This window comes from Manis pentadactyla, chromosome 2 (genome assembly GCF_030020395.1).
Source record: "Manis pentadactyla isolate mManPen7 chromosome 2, mManPen7.hap1, whole genome shotgun sequence".
NCBI lineage: Eukaryota > Metazoa > Chordata > Mammalia > Pholidota > Manidae > Manis > Manis pentadactyla.
Genome location: NC_080020.1, coordinates 8,043,495 through 8,068,836, shown reverse-complemented (window position 1 = coordinate 8,068,836; position 25,342 = coordinate 8,043,495). Strand labels below are relative to the sequence as shown.

The 25,342-nt window shown below is 49.4% G+C and overlaps 1 protein-coding gene across 1 annotated transcript in view; it reads left to right on the top strand.

Moving 5' to 3' along the window:
* The window catches only part of LOC118928332 (WD repeat-containing protein 49-like), a 36,880-nt gene extending 11,992 nt beyond the window's left edge, over positions 1-24,888 (top strand). The window contains 16 exon segments of the mRNA XM_057492818.1: positions 536-638; positions 4,288-4,394; positions 4,478-4,557; positions 5,415-5,469; positions 6,166-6,211; positions 7,861-7,920; positions 10,077-10,242; positions 14,054-14,149; positions 15,472-15,530; positions 16,027-16,168; positions 17,763-17,802; positions 18,403-18,488; positions 19,484-19,678; positions 21,585-21,675; positions 21,759-21,774; positions 24,697-24,888. Of these exon segments, the coding sequence (XP_057348801.1) occupies positions 536-638; positions 4,288-4,394; positions 4,478-4,557; positions 5,415-5,469; positions 6,166-6,211; positions 7,861-7,920; positions 10,077-10,242; positions 14,054-14,149; positions 15,472-15,530; positions 16,027-16,168; positions 17,763-17,802; positions 18,403-18,488; positions 19,484-19,678; positions 21,585-21,675; positions 21,759-21,774; positions 24,697-24,888 (1,534 nt within the window).
* The last annotated feature ends 454 nt before the right edge of the window (positions 24,889-25,342 follow it).

Here is a 25,342-nt window from a genome sequence, read left to right as displayed (position 1 = left end):
CTGGGGTGCCTGTGGGAGCCACACTGAAGGGCCCCCCAGGGTCCCACCTGGCCTGCCTCCACTGTGAGTGACAGGGCTGCTGTCCAGGCTGGAGGATTCAGAATGGGGCCATACCATCTGTGTTGGTTTGGGGAAGATGGAGATCAATAGGGAAGAAGGCCAACTCTGTAGTCACAAAATCACAGTCCTGCCCCAAAGAGGAGACATGAAGTATCCGTTTGCTTGGTTAGCGGCTGCTACTCGTAACGGCCAATTGTATTATGTGGGGTTCTGTGCTAAGGACATTCTGTGTCTCCTCGTCTAGTCTTCAAAACAACCCATTAAAGTAGATACCATGTTCTCCATTTAACAGAGAAGAAAATCTGAGTTTTGAGCAGCTAAGTGACTTGTCCAAGGTCAGAGTTCCATCATCTGGACTCAATCCTGTCCTCTGAAACATGTCATAATAAAGCAATAGATGTCTCACTCTGGGAACGTGTGTCAGGCATCTGGTCAGGTTTTCATTCTGTTTCTCTCTCTGTTTTTCACGAGCAAGATCTCCCCCAGAGCCTCTCCAGGCAGTTTCCCACAGGGAGCCCGTGGTCTGCTGCCAGTACAATCCGGCCTTCAGGCAGGTGGTCAGCTGCTCCGAGGCATCCGTAAGTATGGAGTCTTGCTGCCTTTAGCAATAGTGCACTTTCAGTGTGGGCCCAGCCCCACCATCTTGACCTTGGAGCTGAGCAGAGTGTTTTGGGGCATTCTGTCCCTGAAAGTTAAGCAGGGGAGGCTCAGTTCTACCCTACTAATCACCAAGTATGGTCTGGACACCCTTCTGTGAAAGCTGGGTGGACGAGCAGTTTCTTCAGTGGCATGTCACGGGAGCTATCTGGATGGAGCATCTGGTGCTATGGGATGGTTATTATTTCACTGGGATTCTCTTGAATCGTGTAGGACAATTAATAGCATCCTAATACACTGGAACTCCAATCCAAGTTTGAGAGTTCAGAGCATTCCATATCCTCTTTCACAGGGGCTCCCAGGGACTGTGCTGTCCTATCCTGGATGAGTGGCCCACAGCAGGGGACATACTCAGTGTTCCCTGAATAAGGAACAAGAACAGAGAGACATGCACCCAATTAGTTCAAGGACGTCTTCCTGTCCTTGAACTAATGGGAGGACACACCCTGAGTACGCTCAAGACATTTTAATATTCTGAAACCTCCTAATATTAGCTCAGCCACTTTCTGAATCACTGGCCGAGGCTCCGGCATTTTGAGTGAGTGTCCTGGGCCATGTGGCCATGACCTCTTCCTGAAAAAGCCTGGTGCACCTGTCTTCAGGACGTCACAGCCCAGACACGTCCTCTCCATGTTCACTTACTTTAGCTTCACTCCCAGTGAGATTCGGTCATCTTTGCGAATGTTCTTGCCTAGTTTCTGCTCCAGAGATTAGTGATCACCATGGTTTTATTATGTATTTAAAAAATTTATTATGTATAAAAAAAAATAGGTTACCTGGTCAGTTGGTCAAAATTTTTATGATAACTTAGTCTTAATTCATCTCAAAGAAGGTGGGTTCCTGCATAGTTTGGGTCCATTCTTGTAAAGAAGCATTTATCTGAATCACCTATGACTGCAAGGAAGCCAACCGCTTTGCCTTCTCAGGACCCTGCACCTTCCTGCCCCAACTCTGTCCAACCCTTTCTCCTCCCCACCCTGGAATTTCCTGCCTCCTCCTCTTTTCCTACGCATACCTAGTCATCTTTCAAGGTCCAGCTTGAGTTCCATTTCCACCGTAAATTTGTCTTCACGCCCTGATTCACGCAGGTGTCCCCCTCTTCCTGGACACTCACAGTTAACCTCCATGGGGTGCTGGGTTCTGCTCTCCCGTGCCCGGCCTCATCTCCCATGCATGAGCCTTGCCTCATGCTAACACCCAGCGGGCATGTAGGGCAGATATCAGCTCATCCCCGTTTCCCCTTCCTTTCTTTGTTAATCTGTCAAAACCCTACTTCTTCAAAGCACAACTCGGATATCAACTCTTCCGAGAAAAGTCCCACATCCAGGCAGAAGGATTGGCTCCTAGGATTTGGGCTTCTACTTTTGTGCTAACACAGTCTGCCTCCTTCAATAGCATTATTTGTGATATACATATCTCCCCTGGCAGTGGGTGGTGAGTAGATGTGGCATTGAGGTATAAATTCACCGCTATTACTGTAAAAACTGATACTTACTGAATTGATTTGAGTATGTGCTCACCTTGCAGATCTGCGGCTGTGTGAAATCTTCGTAACATTATGCCCACTATCACAATCCATAACATTGATGCCACACTGCACCCTGTGTTTGTGAGGGAGAAAATACAGCCCAAATCTTCATGAAGCTTAGATTTTTGCTCATTTTGTATATTGAGTTACATAAGCAGAGTACACCAACTTTCAGTGCCTTGGAAAATGCTTGAAAACTACATAATGAAAATTAATAAATGTTCAATTAAATGTTTGCAGTATTACATAGGAACTGCAACTTACATGCACACATACACATAAAGTTACATAAAATATGAAGTTACTTTTAAGAATCACAAATTTTATCAACAGAGCTTAAAACTGTAAATGTTTTATAATTATTTTAACATTTAATAGCAAAGTTATATTTGATTTGGGATGTGGTTGTGTTTTAGTATGTTTAATTGAATGGGATCTCATACCTAAAGCATGAAATTCCCTCTGTAAAATGCAAGAATCAGTAGCTCCTTTAGACTATTCTTGGTTCTGTAAATTGAACCTAAAGTCATTTTTAAAGATATTTTAATTGCCCACTTTGATCTTTTCACTTTCATTTACCAACATTAACAGGTGACATCGTTGGGGAAATTTTTTTCAAAGAAACATCTATTTAAAGGCAGGTCCAGAGTGGAGGACACTTCCCCCGGGTGTGGACCCTGGGCTCTGTGCCCAGCTCATGCCCACCCTGCTCATTCTTCCGTGCCAACAGGTACCTAACTCAGTTCTGGCCTTCAACCGTATCGCAAATCACTTCACGTTGTGGAACTTGGGGATATTTGCAAATGGTTGAAACCTCTAAAGTAAAACCCAATAACGCTAGGCGTCTATAGCAATGTTGAAGAGGATGGGTGAGTGCACCTGGGCTGTAGACACCCCTCAGAGCCCTGGCCTTGTAGGAGGACAGAGGGAAGGGGCGACGTGTGTGCTCCTGAAAATCTGACCTCAGCAACGTGAAATCGACAGCAGTTGAGAGGACACCTTTGGTTGCTGGTTGGGAGACCCAGAAACTTCTCTGATATCAATGGAGCAGCTTTATTTTACAAAATGGAAAACCAGAAGGAACCTTCACTAATGCAGAGAGAGTGTTTCCCTCAAGCTTTCTGTCCCCATGTTGTCACTACTTTTGGCTGCGGGTTCCAGAAAGCCTGCCCCAGAGCGAGTCCTTCCTAGAGGCACACACTTACCTCCCAGTCATGAAAGACGCCGCTCAGCTCTCCTTGATGATTCTCATTCAAGGGTTGCTCAAGCGATGGGGCTAAAAAAGCAGCTATAAGCCTGGAGCTACATGGATGGAGTGAAATTGTAATGCTGAGGGTTTAGAAGCTAGATCCCCACCCACAAAACAGGTTATCAGCTCCTTCAGTTTAGCCTTGATGGTGAATAAATTTTGGTACTCAAAATGCAATCCACATCTATTTTCTCTGAGCCTAGTTGGTTGGGAGATTTTTATCCTGAGATTTCTAAATCTTTTAATCTTTTCACTGAGTGTTCTGAGCCGAATTGTGTTCTCTCAAAATTCTCTGTTGAAATCCTAATGCACAGTACCTAAGAACGTAACTGTATTTGGAGACAGAGCCTTTAAAGGGATGATTAAGTTAAAATGAGGCCGTTAGGGTGGGCCTGGATCCAGTGTGACTGGTGTCCTTATGAGAAGAGGACATTTAGATGCAGAGAGACACTAGTGCACACATGCAGGTGAAAGGCCATGTGACAACACAGTGAGAAGTGGCCATCGTCAAGCCCAGGAGAGACACCTCAGAAGAAAACAACCCTGCCAGCAACTTGATCTTCATCTCCTAGCCTCCCAAACTATGAGCAACTGAATTTCTCTTGTTCCCAGCACCCAATCTGTGGTGGTTGTCCTGGCAGCCCTAGCAGAGGAATGCATTCAGGCAAGCCAACTTGTGTTGGAAATACAGTAAACTTTCCTCTTTCACACCTATGACACTAGACTTGTGCAAATTCCCTGCATTTGGGTAGCCAATATCTCCAGGTCACTTCCTTTCAATTTTCTGATATAGGTGGTGAAAGTATGGGACTTTGAGACAGGAAGATCGTTGTCTGAATTTATTGGGGCTCATGGCGAGGCTGGAATCACCTGTCTGACCTTCGACTCTAGTGGAAGAAGGTTATGTGCCTTCTCCAGCGTCTTTAGGCGTTAGGCAGTGTGACCACTGACATGCCATCCCAACAGGGGACTTTGTTTCCTAGGCTCGTCACAGGGGGCAGAGATGGCTGTCTGAAAATTTGGAGCTATAACAATGGGCATTGTCTGCACACACTGAAACATGGTAAGTCACTCCTTACTGAGGGTCCCCATAACATAATGACACAAGATGAGGCGTCTGTTATCAACGTAGAAGAAATCAAATGAGTGTAAAACACTAGGATGCATGTCCCAATCCTACACCCTTGTCTCTGGCATTTCATTTGACCAAGACTCTAAGCTTCTATTTAGGAAGGACATACTTTACATAAATATATGTGCCACCACATAAGTCCAATGCATTTGTTCCTCCATTACCTGGTAGAGATCTGATTCCTTAAAAGGACTTCACATTTATAAACATTTTAAACATTGCCTCAGTCAAAATCTAGATGAACAAACTAAAAATAAAATTAGTCTCTCTGGCGTGTTATTGCAATTCTTTTTCAAGTTGCTTATTCCATTTGTTCATTTGCTGTGTCTGTTCCTGGTAGAATTTCCATAATCTGGCCTGTAAAACCTTCTCTGGGGAAGATGTGAGGCACACATTCTTCAGCCTTCAGAGAGTATAAATGAAGTCAAAGTGAAATAAACCAAATTACTCCAAGTGACGCGTCTGTGATTCCGAGTTCTGCCTCTGACCCGCACGCATTCACTTCCCATCCCTCTCTCAGTAAGTGCCGGGCACTGTGCTAGGGCCGTTCAGGAGAGGGTGAGCCTCTTTCTGTGGCTGAGCAAGGGCGGGATCTGCCTATTAGGGTACTGATGGTGGCACCAGCACTGCTCTGATGGCTTGAAAGACACCTAACTGTAGTATAAAACTAGAAAGTAAATCCTGAAGTTTTCTGCCATCATCGGTTGCATTAAGTCAGTACGTGTAAGCCGATTCAAGAACTGGTAAAGAAAACTGTTTAATGTAAGTTGATAATGCTGTCTTTTCAGATGAAAACCAAAGTGAAGTCTGTGATTGTACCTACCTGGAGGTGAACCAATACAAGTGAGTTACATTCAGCTTGGATATCACAAGGGCATCTATTTTGACATAAAATTTGTCCTGGAAGAGGACACAGAGACAGTGAAGGGAATTTCCCAGAAGGAAATGTGTCAAACAATTCCCAAAGGGCCCTGGTTGCTCCCTGATGGTCATCTAGGCAACTAGGCCCTTGCAGAATATTGGAAGCTATTCTCTGCATATTTTGATGACTGTTCAGAGGCACAGATAGGGAGCACTGCATCTCTCCACTAAATGCTGTCTTCAGGAGCAAATCACGGACTTCAGGAATTAAATTCGTCAGCCACAAGTTAAAGAATAAAAACCCAATAAATTCCCTCCTGAATACTAAAACAGTTTTGATCCATTTCTGTTTGTGCCCTTGCTTCCCTGGTCCAGCCACGCTCTTAGGATCGAGTAATCCTCAGGAAGGCAGCTGCTCCTGGGGTTACCCACAGACCTTGGAAATTACAGGATGTCCTTTTTCCGTGTCCTGATCCTTTAAGCACCAGTTTAAATATGACCCCAATTTATCAAATCACATTTAATCTTGTTCTTCCTGAGAAACCAAAGAGATTATGTTCCTGCTCTCTTCCTTGATCACATGGATATGGCAAAATTGAACCACAGTATTGACTGCATGTAAAAATGAAACCGATGATAAGCCTAAATATTGAAGTGTAATATCTATTATTGTTCTAGGTGTATCATAGCTGTTGGATGGGACAGAAGAATAAACGTGTATTTTGTAAGTGAAATATACAAAATTGTATTTCAAACCTCCGCTTCAGATTAATATCCTCCTCCTTTCTCTCTCTCTCTCTCTCAGATTCTTTTCCCTTTAAAAACACATGATTTTGGAAGAATTCCTTAGGCCCCTGCTCTCTGGTACAAATCAAGCCACGATAGAGACAAAATAATGTCCTCCCTGTCTTCCTTCCACCCGCCCCCATCTTTCCTCTCCAATTTCCTTTTAAAAAACCTTTTCACTTTGCTTCCGTTTCTGCGCCTACTTCTCTTCTATGGCGAGAAGTGGAGCCAATGTATCCGATTCCCCCACACTAGCTGGGTTCCCACCATTCAAGCCAATTCTGACGCTGTCTACTGGAGATAGTGTCAGACCCCACAAGGGAAGGGCTCAGATCCCACATGACTGCCCCCGACCACCACTTTGGACACCAGTGCTAAGTGGTTACCTGGTCTTCTGACTGACTGGCTATAGATTGGAGGTTCCAACGACCTCCTCCTTGGGTTTGATTGATTTGCTAGAGCAGCTCCCAGAACTCAGAGGAACATTTTACTTACCAGATCATCTGTTTATTATATAAAAGGATATAACTCAGTACCAGCCACGTGGAAGAGGTGCTTGAGCAGGAATGGGCAAAGGGCAAGGACCTTCCTTGCTGTCATCCCATAGGAAATGTTAAGGAGCCCAGTGCCAGAAATGGAACAAAGGCCAAATGTATATTTCTTACCCTAAATCACAGCATCACAATGTGTTAACTAGAAAAGCTACCAGGGGCAGAGAGGGCATCCCTGGAAACCCAAAGCAGGCTGTGCTGGGACACCAGCAGCTCTCCACCTCTTGTTAGTCCTCCTGCCCTTGGGACAGGCTGGCGGGTTCCTTCCTGCCCAGCACGCAGGGCTTCTGCTGTATCTTGCATGCTCTCACCCCTAATGGGAGGCTAACCAACCTGTCAATTGTCCAGCCCTTTGCTTTCTTCCTTCTTGTCTTTATGTCCCTGTCCCTCTCTGAATGGAAAGAAAGAGGAGATGAAACGCCACCCATAAGAAGCTTTACCAAAAAAATGTTTTGTTTATGGCTTAGAGATGAGGAAGGAGATTAAGAGACAGGGGAAATGAAAATGCTGACTATAACTGAGCTTTAAATCTACCTGTGGCACTTTTATTTCTCCTGCTTGCTACGCCGGATGGTCATGGATTTCCAAAAGTCCTTAAACATTGTAAATTCTTCATTCATTGGAAAGGTGCTGTGTTTCACAGCCTAATCCTCAGTTCCCCAGATGATTTGAGAGATGACTTTCTGAGAAGGCTTGGCATTCCATTTGTCCTTTGGTCACTGTAGGTTCCTGAGCTGATGGCTTTGTTTTAGCATGTGCAACAGCTATGTCTTATTACAAAGGCGAAGCTGTGAGACCATCCGGGGGGAGCTTGCCAGTTGACATATGATCTGTTGAAATGCAATCACCCAAACGTCAGGAATGGTTTGCTTTTTAGTCCCTAGGGCAATTTGCCTGACATTTTGAAAATCTACATCACTGGTGGGGTGAGGGGTAGGGTTATAAGATGCGCCAACACCTTCTCTCTGAAATTGTGAGACTTTTGGCAGCTGACTTCACAGCTTGTACAATATCTCCTGTTTGGGTTCGAACGCAGGACGCACCGTCCGATATCCATCACTTCTGGAAGCCACAGCCGCACTGGCAGGATGACCTGGTGAGCCCTGGCCCACTGCCTGGCTCTCAACCCACACAGCGGCACCTGATGGGGACCTCCCTCACTCAGGGCCCCACCCGGACTCTCCTGGGCCTGCCTGGGGGGTCACAAGCATCTCCAAGCCTCTGCTGTGGTGGGATCCATGATTGGGGCCCACAAAGAGCCAGGAGCCCTGAGCTCCAGGCAGCCACTGCTGCTTCCAGAAGAGGGGTGACCCCATGTTCGGGTTGAGGCACGAGGCCACAGGAAGGAGGCCACGCAGCTCTCCATGAAGGCAGCCAAAGCCTAGTGCAGGAAGGGCAGCCCAGGATGCGATGGGGGTGACACTCCTCAAAGAAGCATCCATTTCTGCCTCTGCTTGGCGTGCAAGACTCTACACTCACTGTGCCATGTTTTGGCAATGGGCACCTAGGAGATGACATTCCTGCTACCTTGTGGCTTGTTAGGGGCCCGAAACCAGGGAACCTCCTATGGTTCTTATTAGCACCCAAAATGCCCCCAAGTTTCTATAGCTTCCCAGGATGGAATGACCATCCTCAAAATGGTCTGCAGGCCACACCAGTAGGACAAATGTTATGAAAGGCCACGTGCCCAGCCCTCTGCCACAGCCCAGGCATACCTCATGCCCCTGTAAATATTCCAAAAGGTCCAAGCTACTAGAATACAGACTCCGTGAAGACAGGCCTTGTCTGTCTTCATCAGGGCATTCCCAGGACCTCGCCCAGTGCCTGGGTTATAGGACCTGCCCAATTCTTACGCATTCATTCAACCAGCATGTGTCAAATGCCTAGTGTGGGCCAAGTGTGTGATATTCACTGAAGATGCCAGGATGGTCCCCACATGCTCCCTGCCTTCATGGAGCTGGTGAATTAGTGATTGTTGCATGAAAACAAAGTTATACAGAAAATGCTCCCAGGGATGTCACAGCCAGTGCAAGGGCAAAGTCATGCAAGAGCCATTCAAATATTTACCCATTCACTTATCAATTCATTCAACACATATTTGCTGAACACTTTCCTGGTGCCATTTTTAGTGGACAGGCACAGAAGATTCAAACATTCATAAAGTGATTGCTGGCCCAGACCCTCACAGACTTGTGAGGAGACAAACTAAGGAGATAATAATCTTACGATATGACAGATGATATCATAAAATGCTGGGGAAACCCAGAGGTGGGAACTACTTACTTTGCACTAACATCATACAGGATATTAAAAGATCACCTGATTTTTCCAGGAGGCCAGGGTGGGGAGGGCAGCCTGGGTGAGGGGCGCAGAGGACAGTCTGGAAGCCCCAAAAGCACATTGTTGGGAGGACTGTAAAATGTCTGGGGGACTGGGGCCTCAGGTACAGGAGGGCAATGAGGCCGGAGAGTTCAATGAGAGCTTGGAACGTCATGCTAAGGCCTGTACGCTTCACTCTGCAGGCAGCGGGGGTCCGCGGGAGGAGGAGCCCAGGCGTACTTGCTCGCCAATTGTGGAAGGAGGTGGGATTTGGCGACAAAAGATTGTGAGGAGAGAGCCACTGATGTGCTCTCTTCCACCTGCCTTATAAGGCCCCCTTCACAGCTGTTTTCTAGCAGAAGCGGCACCTTAGGTCCTCAAGGAACATTCTGGGGAAAGTGTGTGCGGGAGAAAGAGTATCTCTGTAGTGTCAAGAGAAGCCAATTCTTTTCACGTGGAAGCTACACCCCAGCGGGAGAGTTGAAGGGTAAGGATCAGGGACTCTCTGAACCCGCAACATTTGTCTCAGAAATCCCTTTTGGTGTCCGTTCTTTCTTAAGGATCCATGTCCAGAAATCCTCCTCCTGAGGAGAGTAGGTGATTGCAATCCCTAACAAGCCACCGTGAGGGAGACAGAAGCCCCGTAAGAATCTAGTCAAGGGACACCACGCTCCAGAATTTAGGCCTGAGGCTGTCAGGAAACCCAACCACCCTGGCCAGTCCTGGGGTTCCATTGTCCCATTTCAACATTTCAGCCCATTGAGGGCTCCTGCCACTTGGCAGCACTCTGGGAAAAATAAGAAAACTGCTAAGAAAAGCGCTTCCCTGAGGAATGTGGTCAAACTGATGCAAGAGGGTGCAGCACGATCCTAAGACTCCCCGACTCCCCAATCCGACTGTCTCTCTCTCTCTCTCTCTCTCTCTCTCTCCCAGGACCATGGACACAAGGAGGACATCCTCTGTGTGGCTCAATGCCCACCTTCTCTTCTTGCCACCTCCAGTTACAACGGGGAGATTATCGTTTGGAACGTCATCTCAGGCCACATGTACTGCAAGCTGAATATCCCCAGCCCCCGGGATGGCACAGAAGGCAGAGGGGGTAGGTGGGGGGGCAGGCCCCGCAGCCACTCTGCACAGACCTCTGCAGGCTGGGCTCCTGGCACATTGTCTAAAGGAAGCTCAGTTCTGGACTGCTTCCCGGTTGGAAGGGATTCGGGTTTCAGGTTTAACTTGTCAGATGCAGGGGCCCCCAGCCGGAGGGAGCTTAGGAGTTCAAGTAGCTCAGCCCACATCCCTGGGCACCCGGGCATCAAAGCCCGCCTCCCCGGCCAGCCCACGCCCTCCAGGAGCCCTCCTCTCCCGCTGTCCGCCGCAGGACTCTCCGCCATGCTGAGCCCCTCGGGTTTGGCTGGCACAGCTCTTCCAGCACCGAGGCTGCTCCTGGGCCATCAGCGCCGCTCTCCTCGGGCTCCTTTCACCAGCGGGTGGGCCTGCTCCCCACGCCCAGCTCGGGCATCATCTCCCCACACATCCCTCACCTGTGTGCCCCCTCCGATGGCCCCGGCTTCCCAGGGCCCTCACATTCCCCATGGCCCCCTATGCCCTGGGCCTGTCCTCACCACTTGCAGGTTGTATGGCAAAACATTTCACCACTTTCCCTAATTTTTCTGCCGTTTCTTCAAGACCCTCTCTGGTAATGTGACCATGGGTCCACTCGTCCACTTATTCATTGAAAAAATATTGGTGAGCTCCTGCTATGCACCAAGTCCACTGCCAAATCATGGGGCTGGAAATCCCATCCCTCTCCCCCCGAGTCCTGAATTGTTTGGAAACTACACATGGGAGGTGAATGGAGGATCCACTTATCTATTAGCTTCATCGCTGGCTGGCCTGGATTGGAAAACTGGTGGGAACCAAAGAAGCTTCCTACGGCCTCTCTCCTCACCTCCAGACCCCAGTGTGATCCTTCCCAAGTGGCTGACATCTGCCAACAACCAGGGAACCCACAGCCTCACACCCGTGGAGCCCCAACAGGGGAGACACAGGGTGCTGGGCAGTTTTTGCATAAAACTGAGGATTGCTTGCACCTCCAGAAGCCCAGCCAGCAAACCCTTGGAGATCCCTGAGTCCCATACTTCAGTCCCCTGCTATAGGCCTTTGATAACCTACTAGCCATGGAGAAGTTCTGATGACTCATTTGATCAGAAAACCTCTTTGAGCTGCTCCCATGGGTACAGCCCTGTGGGAGATGCGTAACAGAGACTAGAGAGAGATGTGCGGCTTGACGCTGCCCTTGCGGAGCTCACAGTCTAAATTCAGAGACCAGACATGTGTGCCCAGCAGGTCAGATAATGACAGGGCAGCCCAATCAGCCTCACTGTGCTTGAGAGTCACTCTGGGGAGCAGTGGTTAGAAGCCAAAACCCCTGGGCACCACGAGATTAAAAAGAAATTATTACCTGAAGGTTGATTATCTGGTCTAGTCCTAGCCCCTTTACTATGTAAAAAAAAGATTCTCTTATGAAACTCTTTCAGAAGGTACCTATGAGTTTTTTTAAATCCTTGGGAAAAAGTGGTGGCATTTCCTTCTAAAATTATTCTCATTGCCATTCAGATGAAAATTATGTCATTGGCCAGAAATGCAGTGTTGACCCATCAGCCAGCAGTTCTAATTTAAAACCCTGTTTGCAGTAGTGTTTTATTGCCTAAAGTTATATGGCTGCTGGTTTTGAGAAACAACTCTTCGGCTCTAAAAATGCTAAGCCAGCCATAGCTGCCAGTAATTCACATCTGCAAAAGTTGCAAAAATGAGCTGGAAATATGTAAAAGTTCCCCAGCCCTTCCAGGAAAGAGCAGTACCCGCTCTTCTTGAAGGTCAAACCAGAGCCCGGGGGTCTTTGGCGCACGGCACAAGCGAAGAGGTCACCGTGTTATAGGGAAAACAGTCCAGACAGTTCTTCTGAAGCCCTTCTCCGTAGAGCACAGAGCTTGAAAAAAGACAAAGGGCTAGTAAGGCCAAATGAGCTGAAAACACATTCTTTCTGCAGACTTTTCAACCTGTTAGCTCCACTCTTCCTTATATTGTGGACTGAGACATATTCTTCCTCCATCAAAGAGAAAGAATTTGAAAGTAAAGAGAGACACAGATTTCAACCAGGCTAAAGTCCAGGAAATCAGTGAGTTTACTGGAAGATTAAGGCTTTTCTTTTCTTCTTCTTCTTTATTTTTTATTGTTGTAAAATACATGTCATATAAAATTTATCATCTTAATTATTTTCAAGTGTACACTTCAGTGGCAGTAAGTACGTTCATATTGTTATGCACTGTCACCACTATCTGTTCCTGTCTTTTCTGAAACTGAAATTCTATAATCCTATCCCTACTAAATAATAACTCTCCATTCTCCCCTCCTTCCAGCCCCTGATAAACACCATTCCATTTCTTTTGGTTTTTGACCAATTTAAGTACCTCTTACCAGTGGAATCATACAGTATTTACCTTTTTTGTGACCAGCTTATTTCACTTAGCATAATATATACCAAGGATTGTTGTGATAACTAAATACGGTAAGTCGAGAAAGCACTTAACTCAGTGGCTGGCCCATAGAAAGTGTCTCCTAAACAGATAATCCCCCCAGTTGTGATCATTGTCCCCTCTCGGGCAGTGTCCACTCTGGTTTCCCAAGTGCTCAGCACAGTGCCAGCTCAGACTCAGGCCAAAATAAACATCACTGACCAGTGAATGGCCTGAGCACAGGCATCCCCATGGCAGTGAAGCCCGGAAGCAGCACCTCTTGTGTTTAACTCCAGCACTAACCCTGCAAGTTATATGACCCCCTGTTTGCCTGAGACGACTTACTTCACGTCCAACCTGGAGGCTCTGAGTATGCGGGTAACATAATACTCAAGGGGGGTAACCTAGGGGGAGCTCCTTGCTCCCAATCCCAATATCCAAGTAGCAACATTCTTTATGGCTCTAGGAGGTTTGCATCTGATTTCATCTGTAGGATTTTTATCCAGCAACAATATTTGAGTTCTGTGTGTTAGGCACTAGGAGAGAACTAGAGGTGAGAGGTGAGAAAAGATGTGCCCCTGTGGTAGTGGTGCTGGAAGTCCAGCAGGAGGGCGGGGAGGCAGGGTCCGGAGCTCTTCCCACACTTCACCGGCTGTGCCCTCCAGATATGTGTTCTCCCCAGCGAGCCCTCCCTGCCCAGAGCCCAGGGCCTCCTGCAGGGTTCCAGATGGAACGGCTTCCCCTGGGAAGCCTGCCCTCGCCCTCCCCACCCCGCCCTGCCCACAGCGTCTTGCTCATTCCTGGGGGTAGTTCTTGCTTGGGCCTGGCTCTCTGCTTCCCCTTTCCCTTTGCTGCATGGTGCTCAGCACAAGGCTTAGTTCCTACTAGAGATTTAACAGATGGTGATTTAAAAAAAATGGAATGAAAGAACGAACAGCTTTATGGCCTTGAGCAAAGCTTTCAACTTTTCTAAACCTCCCTTTCCTCATGTGGTCATGGACTAATAATCCAGTGCCCTCCAATTCCACATGGTTTCACCTCCTGGTAAATGCTAGCAGTGGCCTAAAGGTTCATTGGTATTATCCCAATCCAGGAATTCCTAGGGAGTGGGGACCGCTTGGGCACACCCCGCAAAGTCCCAGGCAGAGGCTCTGATCATCCCTGTCTCTGCCCCAAAGCCCCAGGGTCCTCAGCACCACCGGGGGGCCCCGGGCGGCTGGGGGCCATTAGCATTCCCAACTGACTTTGCCCCACCAACCAGGCTGGGCTGGTCCTTAACCAGTGAGGACACTGCCCGCCGGGCTCGTCTTCGGGCCTGGGGGTGGGGCAGGGGCAGCTCCAGGAGAGGGTGAGGTCCGTCCTGCGTGGGGCGCGTGTCCAGAACTCTCCTGCCACCAGGCCCGGACCGGAGCGTTTGCTGCCTCGCCTTCCTGAAGATGCGGGCAGCCAAGTTTGAATCGGCTGCTGCTTCTCTGATGGCCAACGGGCCCCAAGGTGACTCTGCTGCTCTTTCCTGAGACTGGCCGCTGCAGGCCTGGACTTGGGAGGAGACCCCCAAATCAGTGCTCCCCAAGCCTGCCCCAGCCCCAGCCCCGCCTGCCAGGGAGGGGGTCCTGTGGGGAGCAAGGACCTGCCTCCTCCTTCCCCCGAATTGCATCCGTGCCCAGCTGCCCCTCAGAGGCCCTGCAGGTTGTGGGGGCGGGGGGGGTTTGGAGCAGGGGGTAAGGGGCCACTGACTGTTCCCGGAGAGCATGGAGCACCGAGAGCATCAGGCAGTCACAGTAAATAAATACCGAGCACAGCCTGGGAGGGAAAGACCTCTGCAGGCGCACAGGCAGCCTGAGAGGAGAGCCGACAGGGAGGAGCGCGTGGAGGGCCGCCGTGGGACCCCCTAGCTGTAGGCGGAGGAAGTCAGGGCCCCCAGAGCTAGGGACGGGCTTCTGAGTCCAGATCCGCCACTCACTAGCTGGGTGACCTTCACAGATGACATGACCTCCAGGCTTCAGCAAGATGTAGTGAGGGGGCCGACGTCCAGCTCCAAAGCTCTAGGCTTTTAACTAAAGCCTTGGAGTTAAAAGCAGCGCCTGCTTTGTCGCAAGGCGAGGCTCCAGCTGTGTGTTTCGATCCCAGGGTAGGTGGTTGTTTACGTTCTCCTCGCTGCGGAGGGAGGCTGCCTGCCCACCCCCAGCCCCAAAGCTTCAGGCCAAGGCAGCAGGTGCCTTGGGGACCTCTCCTCACCCTCCGCCCTGGGGCGTCATGGCGGCTGCCTTACTGGCAGGAGCACAGCGCCCCTCCCCTGAGAGCAGGAGGGTTCCACAGTCCAGGCATTTAGGGGGCTCCCAAGAGGAAGGGATGTGCCTGGGGCACCCTTCACAGAGGCTTGCTACACGAACACCCACAAGGCAAGGGCTCACACACACACACACACACACACACACACACACACTATTCCCCCAGCAACAAACTTCCACACACACACACACACACACACACACACACACACATTATTCCCCCAGCACAAACTTCCAGACCTTCACTCTATAGCCACAGCTGGAGCCCTCCCCCGTCAGGAAGGCCCTGCCCTGATTAGAAGGGAAAGGCGATTGATCCATTTAATCCAAAACTCACTAAGAGGACACCTTCTGCATGTACACCATTCATTCTAACTGATCAAAATAAAAGGAAAAGAAGAAAAATGTCCCAGGGTCATGGGGCTGCCGAGTCTCTGAGGCAGAGGCTCTGACCTAGCGGGGAGATGAGGACACGCACAGGGAGCGCATCCCGAGCCGCCCTTCCTGCTGTTCCCTCCCCACCAGGCGCTGTCACCTTCTGGAGGCTGTTCGGAGGGGCCTGTCCCATTGCAAACTTCACTCCTGTAAGTCTGGTTTGCTCCTGGGCAGGCAGTTGGGAATACCTTCCATGCTCCGGGCTTGTTTCCTTCTGGCACTAGCGCCTGCGTTGTCGCAAGGCGAGGCTCCAGCTGTGTGTTTCGATCCCAGGGTAGGTGGATCCCTTCCCAGGGAAGGGAATACCTTCCATGCTCCGGGCTTGTTTCCTTCTGGCGCTAGCCTGACTGTGTAACACAGAAGTTCTGCCAGGCTCGAGTCCTTGGCTTTATGTATCTGCACTGCATTTCTGTCTTGTTGGAAGATTAATACAGGCACAGTGACTAGTTCTTACTAGAAATGGGACACAGCCCTTCACTTGCCATTGCCTAACAGGTAAGCTTTATCTGGGATGGGCCTTGTGTGTGGATTTGTGTCTGTGTGTCTGTGATGTGCCCTGTGTGTGTATCTGTGATGGGCTCTGTGTGTGTGTGAGATGGGCCCTGTGTTTGTCTCTCTAATAGGTCCTGTGCATGTGTCTTTCAGTCCAGAGACAAGGCCCAGATCAGCAGAATCACAGTGACAGCAGAAGACACCTTCGCCTACATAGCTGACCAGGAAGGCTTTGTGCAAGTCTATGACATCAAGAAATATGGCCTGCAGGGACCTGAGATGCAGCCTCCCAAGAGTAGGCAATGAACTCTTTGTGTGTTAAATATTGTGATGAGCACAGCTTGAGTTTTAATTTAATATTCTGGTTGGTAAAATTAAATTGTACCAGTGAGGGGGGGTTCCCAAAACCCTTTAAGAACAGATTTAAAGAAAAAGTATTCAGTATTGCCAAGGACATGGGAAAATGAGTGCTCATACACGTGGATAGAGGGTAAATCGGTGTGTGCTAGCTGAGGACCAGGTGACCATACATAGCTAAAGCTTTGAATTAGCAATCCTACTTCTATGGATTTGGCCAAAAGAAATAATAAGAAATGTGCACAAAGATTCACATATAAGGTTGTGAATCAACACATTGTTTACAAGAGAGAGAGAAAACTAGAGACAGCCTAGATGCCCAGTAGAAGGGGAATTAATTAATACATAATGGCATAATACACTGAAATGTCATTTAATCGGTAAATAATCGTGCTGTATAGGACAATACGTTCACAGGAAACATGGTCAGTCATGATAAATTGTGAAATGAAAAAAATCACATCACAAAACGATATTACCAAATGAGTCTACCTTTGTTAAGACAAAGAAGTATATGGAAGATTCAAAGTCAGGAAAGATACACACCAAAATTTTAACAAATGCTATCTCTTTGTAAATGAAGTTATAGGTATGTTTTATTTTCTTCTCTTTGGAAATCTCTTCTGATTTTTCTAGGAATACATTGCTTTGATAACAAAAATATGTTCAAAATTTTACAGCCCTTTTATAGAACTGCAAAAGTTCTAATGTTTAGAGAAAAGTCAGACAGCACAAAAGGAAAATGAAAAGCAGTAGCTGTTTCTCTGACCTCCTCTACCATCTAAACTGCCATTTCTGAATCTTAGTAACAATGTTAATAAAATTGAATTTCCTTCCAGAAAGTTTCTATGCATACATACACATGCCTTTACACATACTCTCTCTCATAAAACATATTTATTTGTGTATATATATTTAATTTTCAGGACTTGTTTTCTTCTTTCTACCTCTTAGAAAACTTACCATATGAGCATATTTAGCTTCATTTAGCATGTTTACATGGCTGTATAATATTCCATTAAATACATTTCTATAAAGCCAATGTAAAAATTAACATACGGCCCTTTAGTCACCTTTTCCTGTTTCACCACAAGAGAAGTTTAATTGCTAACACTTAAATGCTAAAGTCAGAGAAATCAGCATTTGGAAGCAAATGCAATTGGACTGGTGTCGGTCTTGACTCCAGGTATTGGTAGTGGAGATTATACCAGGCTATTTTGCAAATCATTTCTAAGTACTTACCTAGTCCTGCCTACTTAGTCCCAGACCCTAAGCACTGAAGGAAACCATAGCATAAGCACCCTGTGTACACCCCCTTTTATGGTTTTGGACCTGGCGTGGGATCCTGCACACAGTAGATGCTCAACAAACACCAAATTAACACAGGCAAGCCAGTGATTCTCCAGCCAGCCCCTCTCTCCCTGCTGGGCGCTCACCCAGATCTGACCCCTCCTGTGGGAACTGTTACACAGCACCCGCTCTCATGATGGTTGACCGTCCCACTGTACTCACATGTGTCTGTTTTTGACTAGATGTGACCTTCTGGAGGGCCCATGTCAGCCTGGTGACATCGTGAGTACCATCCATTTTAGAGTTCAAGAATTTGTAGAGTTAAAATAATTTCCACAGCTTCTATCAGATCAGTTCCTCCAGAAGCTCTCTGAATTAGTCAAAAGAGAACAACAGTATTATAGTTCTGCTGCTGATGAGAACAAGATGAATATATTGCTTGCTCAGAACTAAAGGAAGAGGTTGGAAGGCTTCATTTCTCTGGTAAACGAATGACTGTCTGCCTTGAATTGATCTGGTATTTTAGTGTATGTTTAGAAGCTCGGTAAGTTTAAGATTTTTTTCACTGGAGTTGAAAGGAGTCAGGGCTGCAGGACGGGGCCTGAACTCCAGCCAACCAATCTTGACCTTCCTGCAGACCCATGATCTATGGGATGGTTTCCAAAATATCTTGTTTGGCATCTTGGGGCTGGAGTTGGGGGATCAGGAGGGGGTGTTACGTGTGGTAGGAGGCAGGCAGAGAGTCGCACCGAGAATAATTGAGGAGGTTAACCCGGCTTCCATATTCCAGTGCTCAGTAAGGGAGTATTGACATATTGATCCGATGTCCCTTTCATGCTGGAGCATCCTTGGGGCGTCTCTCCTCCCCTTTTATCTCATTAGTTTAGAGTTGATAGAAGAAAAGTATCTGCTGTCATCCTCTGTCGACTGCACTGTGCGCCTGTGGAGCAGGGACGGCGAGTACGTCCGTAAGGGGCAGCCCTTGGTCACCACCCTGGTGCCAGGTCAGGGCTCAGATGCAGCCCCCACTCGGTCATGAGTTCTCTGAGGTCCCGGGTGGTAGTCAGCTCAGGCTGCCGTAGCAGTGTACCCCAGACAGGGTGGCTTAACCAGCAGGAATGTATTTCTCGCCTGCGAGCCAGTCCTGGAGGCAGGAAGTCTGTGGTCAGGGTGCCTGCGTGGCCAAGTCTGGGGAGAGCCATCTTCCTGGCCTGCAGGCGGCCACCTTCTTGTTGCGTCGTCACATGACAGAGAGATTCCTCTGGTGTCTCTTCATATCAGACCGGGGTCCTACCCTGATGACCTCATTTTAACCTCAACTACTTCCATAAAGGCCTTATCTCCAAACATAGTCACACTGGGAATTAGGGCTTCATCATATGAATTTTGTGGGGACAGAATTCAGTCTATACCTTAAAGGCATCTTACTTTCATAAAAAATTAGCAAAATCAAAGACATCTAAACTCAGAGACTCAACACAGTGAGTTTGGGAAGGAAGTGTGTTATCATTTGTTATCCTTATGTTACCCTTGGCAGGAACAGTCCAGGATGGGGGGAGCTGTGTGGTGGCGAAAGGCCTAACCTGATGGACTCTAGCAAGGAAACTGATCCGATGGACCGGTTGGAGAGACTGTACCCGGGTCAGCACGTTCTTACCTCCCTAGCTGAAGCAGGTGCTAGATCTATTTAAAATTTATCCTGCAAGTTCTTCATACATTATTGAGTAGCTTATGCACCCATGTGATAAATGTTGCAAGAGGCATTCTAGGCTTGAGTAGCCAGAGCCAGTTGCCCAGGAATTGTTTCTTACAGAACTACAGAGGCAGAACTAAATTAGATTAAGTTGACTCAGCAAGGAGTAAGGAGACCTAGCAATTGTAGCCATAAGCTTTGCTCTGATTAGAAAGCAGGTCACCTCCCATCCTATGCTTATTATTAATTAATTTATCTCTACTCTTCCAGGGATGTTTGGGCAGAGTAGCCCCTGGGATATTTTCACTCCTGCCTCCTGGTGCCACCCCAGAGTGCCCTATGAGATTCTGACAGATCCCCAGAGCACGCCCGCTCACACCAGGCTGGAAGGAGATCTTCCCACCACACGTACAGGGGAGGAGGAGCAAGACACCAGGGTGCAGGGAAAGGCCGGTGCTAAGGTCGGTCCTGGCGCCTCAGTTCACCTGGGTTTACTTTGAGGCATCCAGGCAGATCAGAATGGAAGCAAACTGTGGCCTGAAAGAATCGAGGCATGAGCTAGAGAACCAAGTAAACCCAATAAAAGTGTGTCCCAGGAACATGCTACTAACCAGGGCCTGGAGGATTTGTTGGGCCATAAGGATGGTTGGCACTCATCTCCCAGCATCACTTGACTTGGTCCACCTTTGGCCGACAAAAAGGCTATTGTCTGTGGTCTTGGGACCTAAGGACATTCTGCACGCTGCTCTACCCCACTGTCACATCAGGGAAGGAGGGAAGGATAGACGTTAAAAATTCAACCCACCACACACACTTGCCATTAGGAAATGTATTTAAAAGCTGGGCTTCCCAACGAGTGAAAGGAAGAAATGATCAGATTGGTGGCCAAGTCTATGAGAGTCAAAATCAGGGCAAGAAATTTGGGGAAGGCCCTGGTAGATGCAGCCTTGATTTAGAGCTCAATGAAATGTCTGGATTTCCAAGAAAGGCTTGCCCTGTAATAAATTGAAAAGAAGGTCATTTCATGAGCTATTGCTCACTGGTTATGTTACAACTCAAAGCAGGACCCTGCTCTGCCAGCAAAATAATATGTCGAGGCAGCCTCCTTGAATTCTGATGGCACAGTGTAAGCCCCTCACTGACTTCTGCATCGAGCCCCCAGGCACATTCTTAATAGGAAATAAAGGCACCAGGCAAGCAGAGATCAAGCAAGTCTCCTATCTCGTCGGAGGCCTCTCACATTTCCTTGATTTCCTTCTCAAAAGTGTTCCCAAGGCTATCGAGAAGTGATCTGGCAGCTCTCGGGTCAGAACGTGTCTACCTGGCACTATCAGCCTGTTAAAAAAAAAAAAAAACAGTAATTCCAGGGTGCATTTGATAGAGAGAAAACAAGGAGTTCATTCATTCTGATAGGTGCACAATCTGGAAAACAAATGCAAAGGGCGAGGAGGGAGGTGAGAGTGAGTGGTGGGAACCTGCTGACACCAGAGGCCAGACTAGCTCCCAGGTCAAGGAGGGAGCTTAGGGAAGGCCAGGTGGGAGGAGGGGGCAGAGGAAAGGGGGGAGTGGGGAGGGACACGCAGTTCAACAAGACCAAACTGGGTGACGGGTGTGATGTTTGGGTCCCAAGGGTGAAAGACAGTGAGGCAATAGACTTCCTGAGTGACCTTGATCTCATATAAGGAAACCCCTGGGTGCTTCTATGTTTATTATTCTGTCCAGTTTGGCTGTAAGTACTTCAGGAAACAGTCTGCACATTCTTTCCAAGAAGAAATTCAAGAGAGGAAAAAAAACAAACACAAAAAACCAAGCCCCTAGATTGTGTATCTGGACTAGTCCATGGGAATCCAAACTGTGAAATTACAGAATAAAGGGTTTGCAGCGCTGGTTGCGAGTTAGGGTCACCTCAGTTCTCGTCTCAAGTTCACCTTCATTAGTTGCCTGGCCCCAGCAGTCACTTCCGCTGATGATCTATGAAATGAGGTGAGTCTCTGATCTTTTCAGTTTCATTCCACCCCTAAAAAATGGTATGTTTCTCTGAATGTCTCTTTTGCAAAACTGAATGTGTTGATCGGGTTCTGGATGTCAGCAGCGATGCTTCCAGGACGCCAGCATATTCAATGCAACCGCAGCTGAAATAAGTTAACTGGATGCAGAAAATCACTCCCCTGGAAAACATCACGTTTGAGTCAGTAATTTGAAAATCAAGTAAGAGCTCAAGGGAGAATCTCGTTATCTAACGCATTCAGCCAGTCAGGAGCTTGTTTTGACAAGGAAACTCCGAGAACCCGACAAGTTATCCTTGTCCCCCGTCGCAGTGTGACCGTGGGCTCCAGTTCTCATATCTGCTCCTTCTTCTTTTGGCCCAAAGAGACCTCTAGGCCTTGCTCTCCAGAAGGCTCCAACCTTGAAGTCGAAACAAAAGAGGACATAAGTCGACGGTATGCATTTTGCAATGGCTGGTCAGCCTAAAAGAAACACCCGGGTAGAAGTGAGGGCGTCCCGAAATAAGGCGGCCTTTCCTGGCTGAGACACCGCGGGCCAGCCTGCTGTCTGCATGAGTCACTTGCCCCTAAGTGCCCCAGCCTGTGAGTACAATGAGTCCTCAACTGCAATCTCACCAGTCAACATCCTGCCTGCAGGACTCAGGACACCAAGGAGCCCCCGTTTTGTCCAGGCACCCCATGTGGCCAAGGGCCACCCTCTCAGATTCTTTGTCTCAGGCCCACGGCTGACATTGCTGTCGTCAGAGCTGCTTCAGGCCGGAACACCTCACTGTTCCTCCTGCAACCACTCTGACCCCTGAGGGTGTGGGGCGGGGGCGGGGCCCCCCCCCCATGCCTGGGGACAGCTGGGTGACCACAAAGGCCCTGTGTTTCCTCCAGGCTCCCTGTACGGGGACGCGGCTGGGTGCCACAGAGCGGTAGGGCGAACGAGTGGTTCTCTCTGGCTCTGCGGGGTGTTTTGTTCCCCAGGCCCCACACCAGCATTCTGGGTCTCCAACACCAAGAGGCCTAAAGAAGCAGCCCCCCAGTGTCACATGGTGCTCCTTCCACCCGGATGTAGACCTAGGCCATGGGCCACATGAGCGACGACACCTCCCTGACCTCTCCGGTTCCTTGGCGCAGGGCCCTGTGGGCGTCAAGAGCCCAGACCCCTTCTGCTTACTTCTGCCCTGCTATCTTAGCGTGGCATCTGTCTGCACTGCCACCTTATGGTACAGATGGCTGCTGGGACCTCCCGTCCTCCACCCGCACTCCAGGGAGCGTAAAGAAACAGACGAATGAAGAACAGGGGTCCAGGACAAAAGGGGTACACCTTCCATCCAAACCAGTTCCCTCCACAGACTCGTCCAGGACGTCCCACACACTTCTGTTCACGTCGTTTGGGCCACACTAGCTGCAACAGAACCTGAGCATTCTGCCACTGAGGCAGGAGGCAAGAAAGGATTTTTGGCAGATGACTAATGTTCCAGGAGGTCAAATAGTAAAATGCTTCAGATACTGTTAGGAGGCCATCACATAGAGGAACACCAGTCACCATGCACATCGTGCCAGAAAACGGCCAAGAATCGTGAACCTGAAGTTTCGTTCAGGAGAGCCCTTGGCTTCTTAGGAAATGACACAGACTTGGGTTATAGTTACAGACCTGTCTTTAAAAACGGGGAGACAGAAGCGGGGAAGGAGGAAGGTGGTGGCCTGCTGCTCATCCATCTGCCCTCTTACTTTCACAAGATTGCTCACCTGTGTTATGTGGGGGGGCCCAACCCTCTCACGTAGCACATGCCTTACTCAACGTCAAAAAATGCTGAGGATTGTCCCCCCGGAGTGATCTCTGACTGCCATGCTGGGGATTCCTCAATTACTTTGTTCCATTCTCACAACATCCTGAAGATAATGCCACTTGCTTTTCCACTTTGAGATAAGGAAGCTGAGGTTTAGGGAGGACATGTGATTTGCCCACAGTCAAACCATGGTCAATAAATAGTAAGGTGGGAATATGGTCCCCCTGCTCTGTCCGCTTCCCCACAGTGCAGAAACCATGTCCCTGAGACAGGCCTTTATATGAGCAGAGAAAGGAAGGGTGTAGCTTTGAAATGCCCCAGACACTAAGGAGAAGCTACGGACAACGGGCAGATTAACCCGGAATCAAGTATCCTCCCCACAGTGCAGGCCCAAGTGATGGCAATAATGCCGAAACACAGTGGCTGAGGGTCACCTAGACAGAAAGGGGCAGGAAGTGGCCAGCAGGTGCTTCCCAGGCAGTGCAAGGCCCAGGGAGGCTGGGAGAGGCAGCTGAGGAGAACAACCCCCCAGACAGGGCACCAGGGAGGTGCGGGCATGGGCTGGGGGCTCACCTGCAGCAAAGGGCGTATGCAGGACCCCTGGGCTCTCAGGGAGTCCCTGGGGTGCTGCGTGAGCGGGGACTGCAGGACAGGCCGCAGAATCTAGCGAACAGATGGGGAACCACGCCCTGGAGATGACTGAGCTCCAGGAAAGCGTGGTTAAGTGTGCGCTGTAGGCTGATGCGCAGGGGCGTGCAGCCGTGGTCTCAAGGAGTTTGCGGGGACTGTCAGCGGATACTCGCAGGCACAGTTTGCTCAGCCGTCCCTCTGCACTATTTGTTGAGCAGAGCTCGGAGCCGGGCCGGAGCTGTGACAGAGCAGCGGGACCCAGCTGGGGACGGAAGGGGCTCCAGGCCTTGAAGGAGCTCACGCTCGGTGGGTGTTGGGTCTCGGGTGCCGACCCCTCACTGCTGGGCCCTCCCCCGGCGCAGAGCACTTTGGGAGCACCTGGGGGCTTCCCGGAGGAAAGCCTGAAGGCAGAGTAGGACAGAGCCACGGGAAAGGGAGCTTCAGGAGAGAGAAGAGCTGCTGCAGCGTGGGGAGCCTCGAGGCCCGTCTGTTCGGTGGAATAAGCCAGGCTGTGCCTGCACACAGTGAGGTCCCTGGAGTAGTCACATGCAGGGACAGAGAGGAGAATGGGGGCTGCCAGGAGCTGAGGGAGGGGAAACGGGGAGTTGTTTCTTAATAGGTACAGAGTTTCCGTTTTGCAAGATGCAAAGAGTTCCGAGATGGATGGCGGTGATGGTCGCACAGCAAGGCGACTTAATGCCACAGAACCTCATGCTTACGGACGCTAAGGCGGCGGTTTCACGCCATGCATATCCGACCGCAATTAACAGAGAGAGGGGAGCGTGAGGCGAGGGGCCTAGGCGAGAGCCAAAGGGGAGGCCTGGGCACCTGGGAGGAGTTCCGTGTGCTTAGCACAGAGTTGGTGGGGAGGAGACACGGGCAAGGACAGGACTCGGATAGGACGCGTTCGGGGCAGAAGTCCCAGGTGTTTAGAAGTGACCAGAAGGAAGGAAAGGGCTGGGGCAGCACAGAGTTGTTGCATTTCAGCAGGAGGCATCAGGAGGCCAGCGGGTGCCCAGGAATCTGCATTCTCACCTGCTGCTTCTCCTTTAGGTCGTGGCTGGGGCAGAGCAGGCCCCCCAGGAAGGCCCCGGAGCTGGTCCGGCCCGCCATCTACCAGACCCTCCGGTGCCACGACATCGCCTGCATGTCAGCTCGCGGGGAGAAGCCAGATTTATCCATTCTTGGCTCCGATTTGTTTAATTTAAACTTTCTGACTCAGGAGAAAGAAGGAAATGAAGCTGCCCAGGAAGAGCCCTGAGCACCTGGCCATTTCCGTGCCATTGCTCTGGAGAGACCGACCGCCAGCTTCTCTCCCTGGCGAGTTCTTCTTCCCCAGTTACTCAGGAGGTAGACTGAGGCTAGGCTGCGCCCACCCTCGGGAGCAAGGAAGAACAAAACAAGAAATTATTTCAGCCGCTGTGGGCTTCTCCCCAAATCTACTGGAGCTTGGATATAAGTGAATAAATCAGACTCAAGGTTTTTCCTCCCCAGAAGCCATCATTTCATTGAGTAAAGAGGGCCCAGAGCTGAGGGACTGCAGCCAGCGGCCCCACCGCACCTTCCAATGTCACTGGCAGTGACTGGCCCCAGTGGGCTGGGGACAGTGGGAGAGAAAGGGGAGGCTGTTGGGAAAAAATAGCTGGAGGTTTCAAAAGATTCCTCTGTGCCAGAGGAGCCTTGGCCGAGAGCTGACACATGGTACCCTGTTTGTT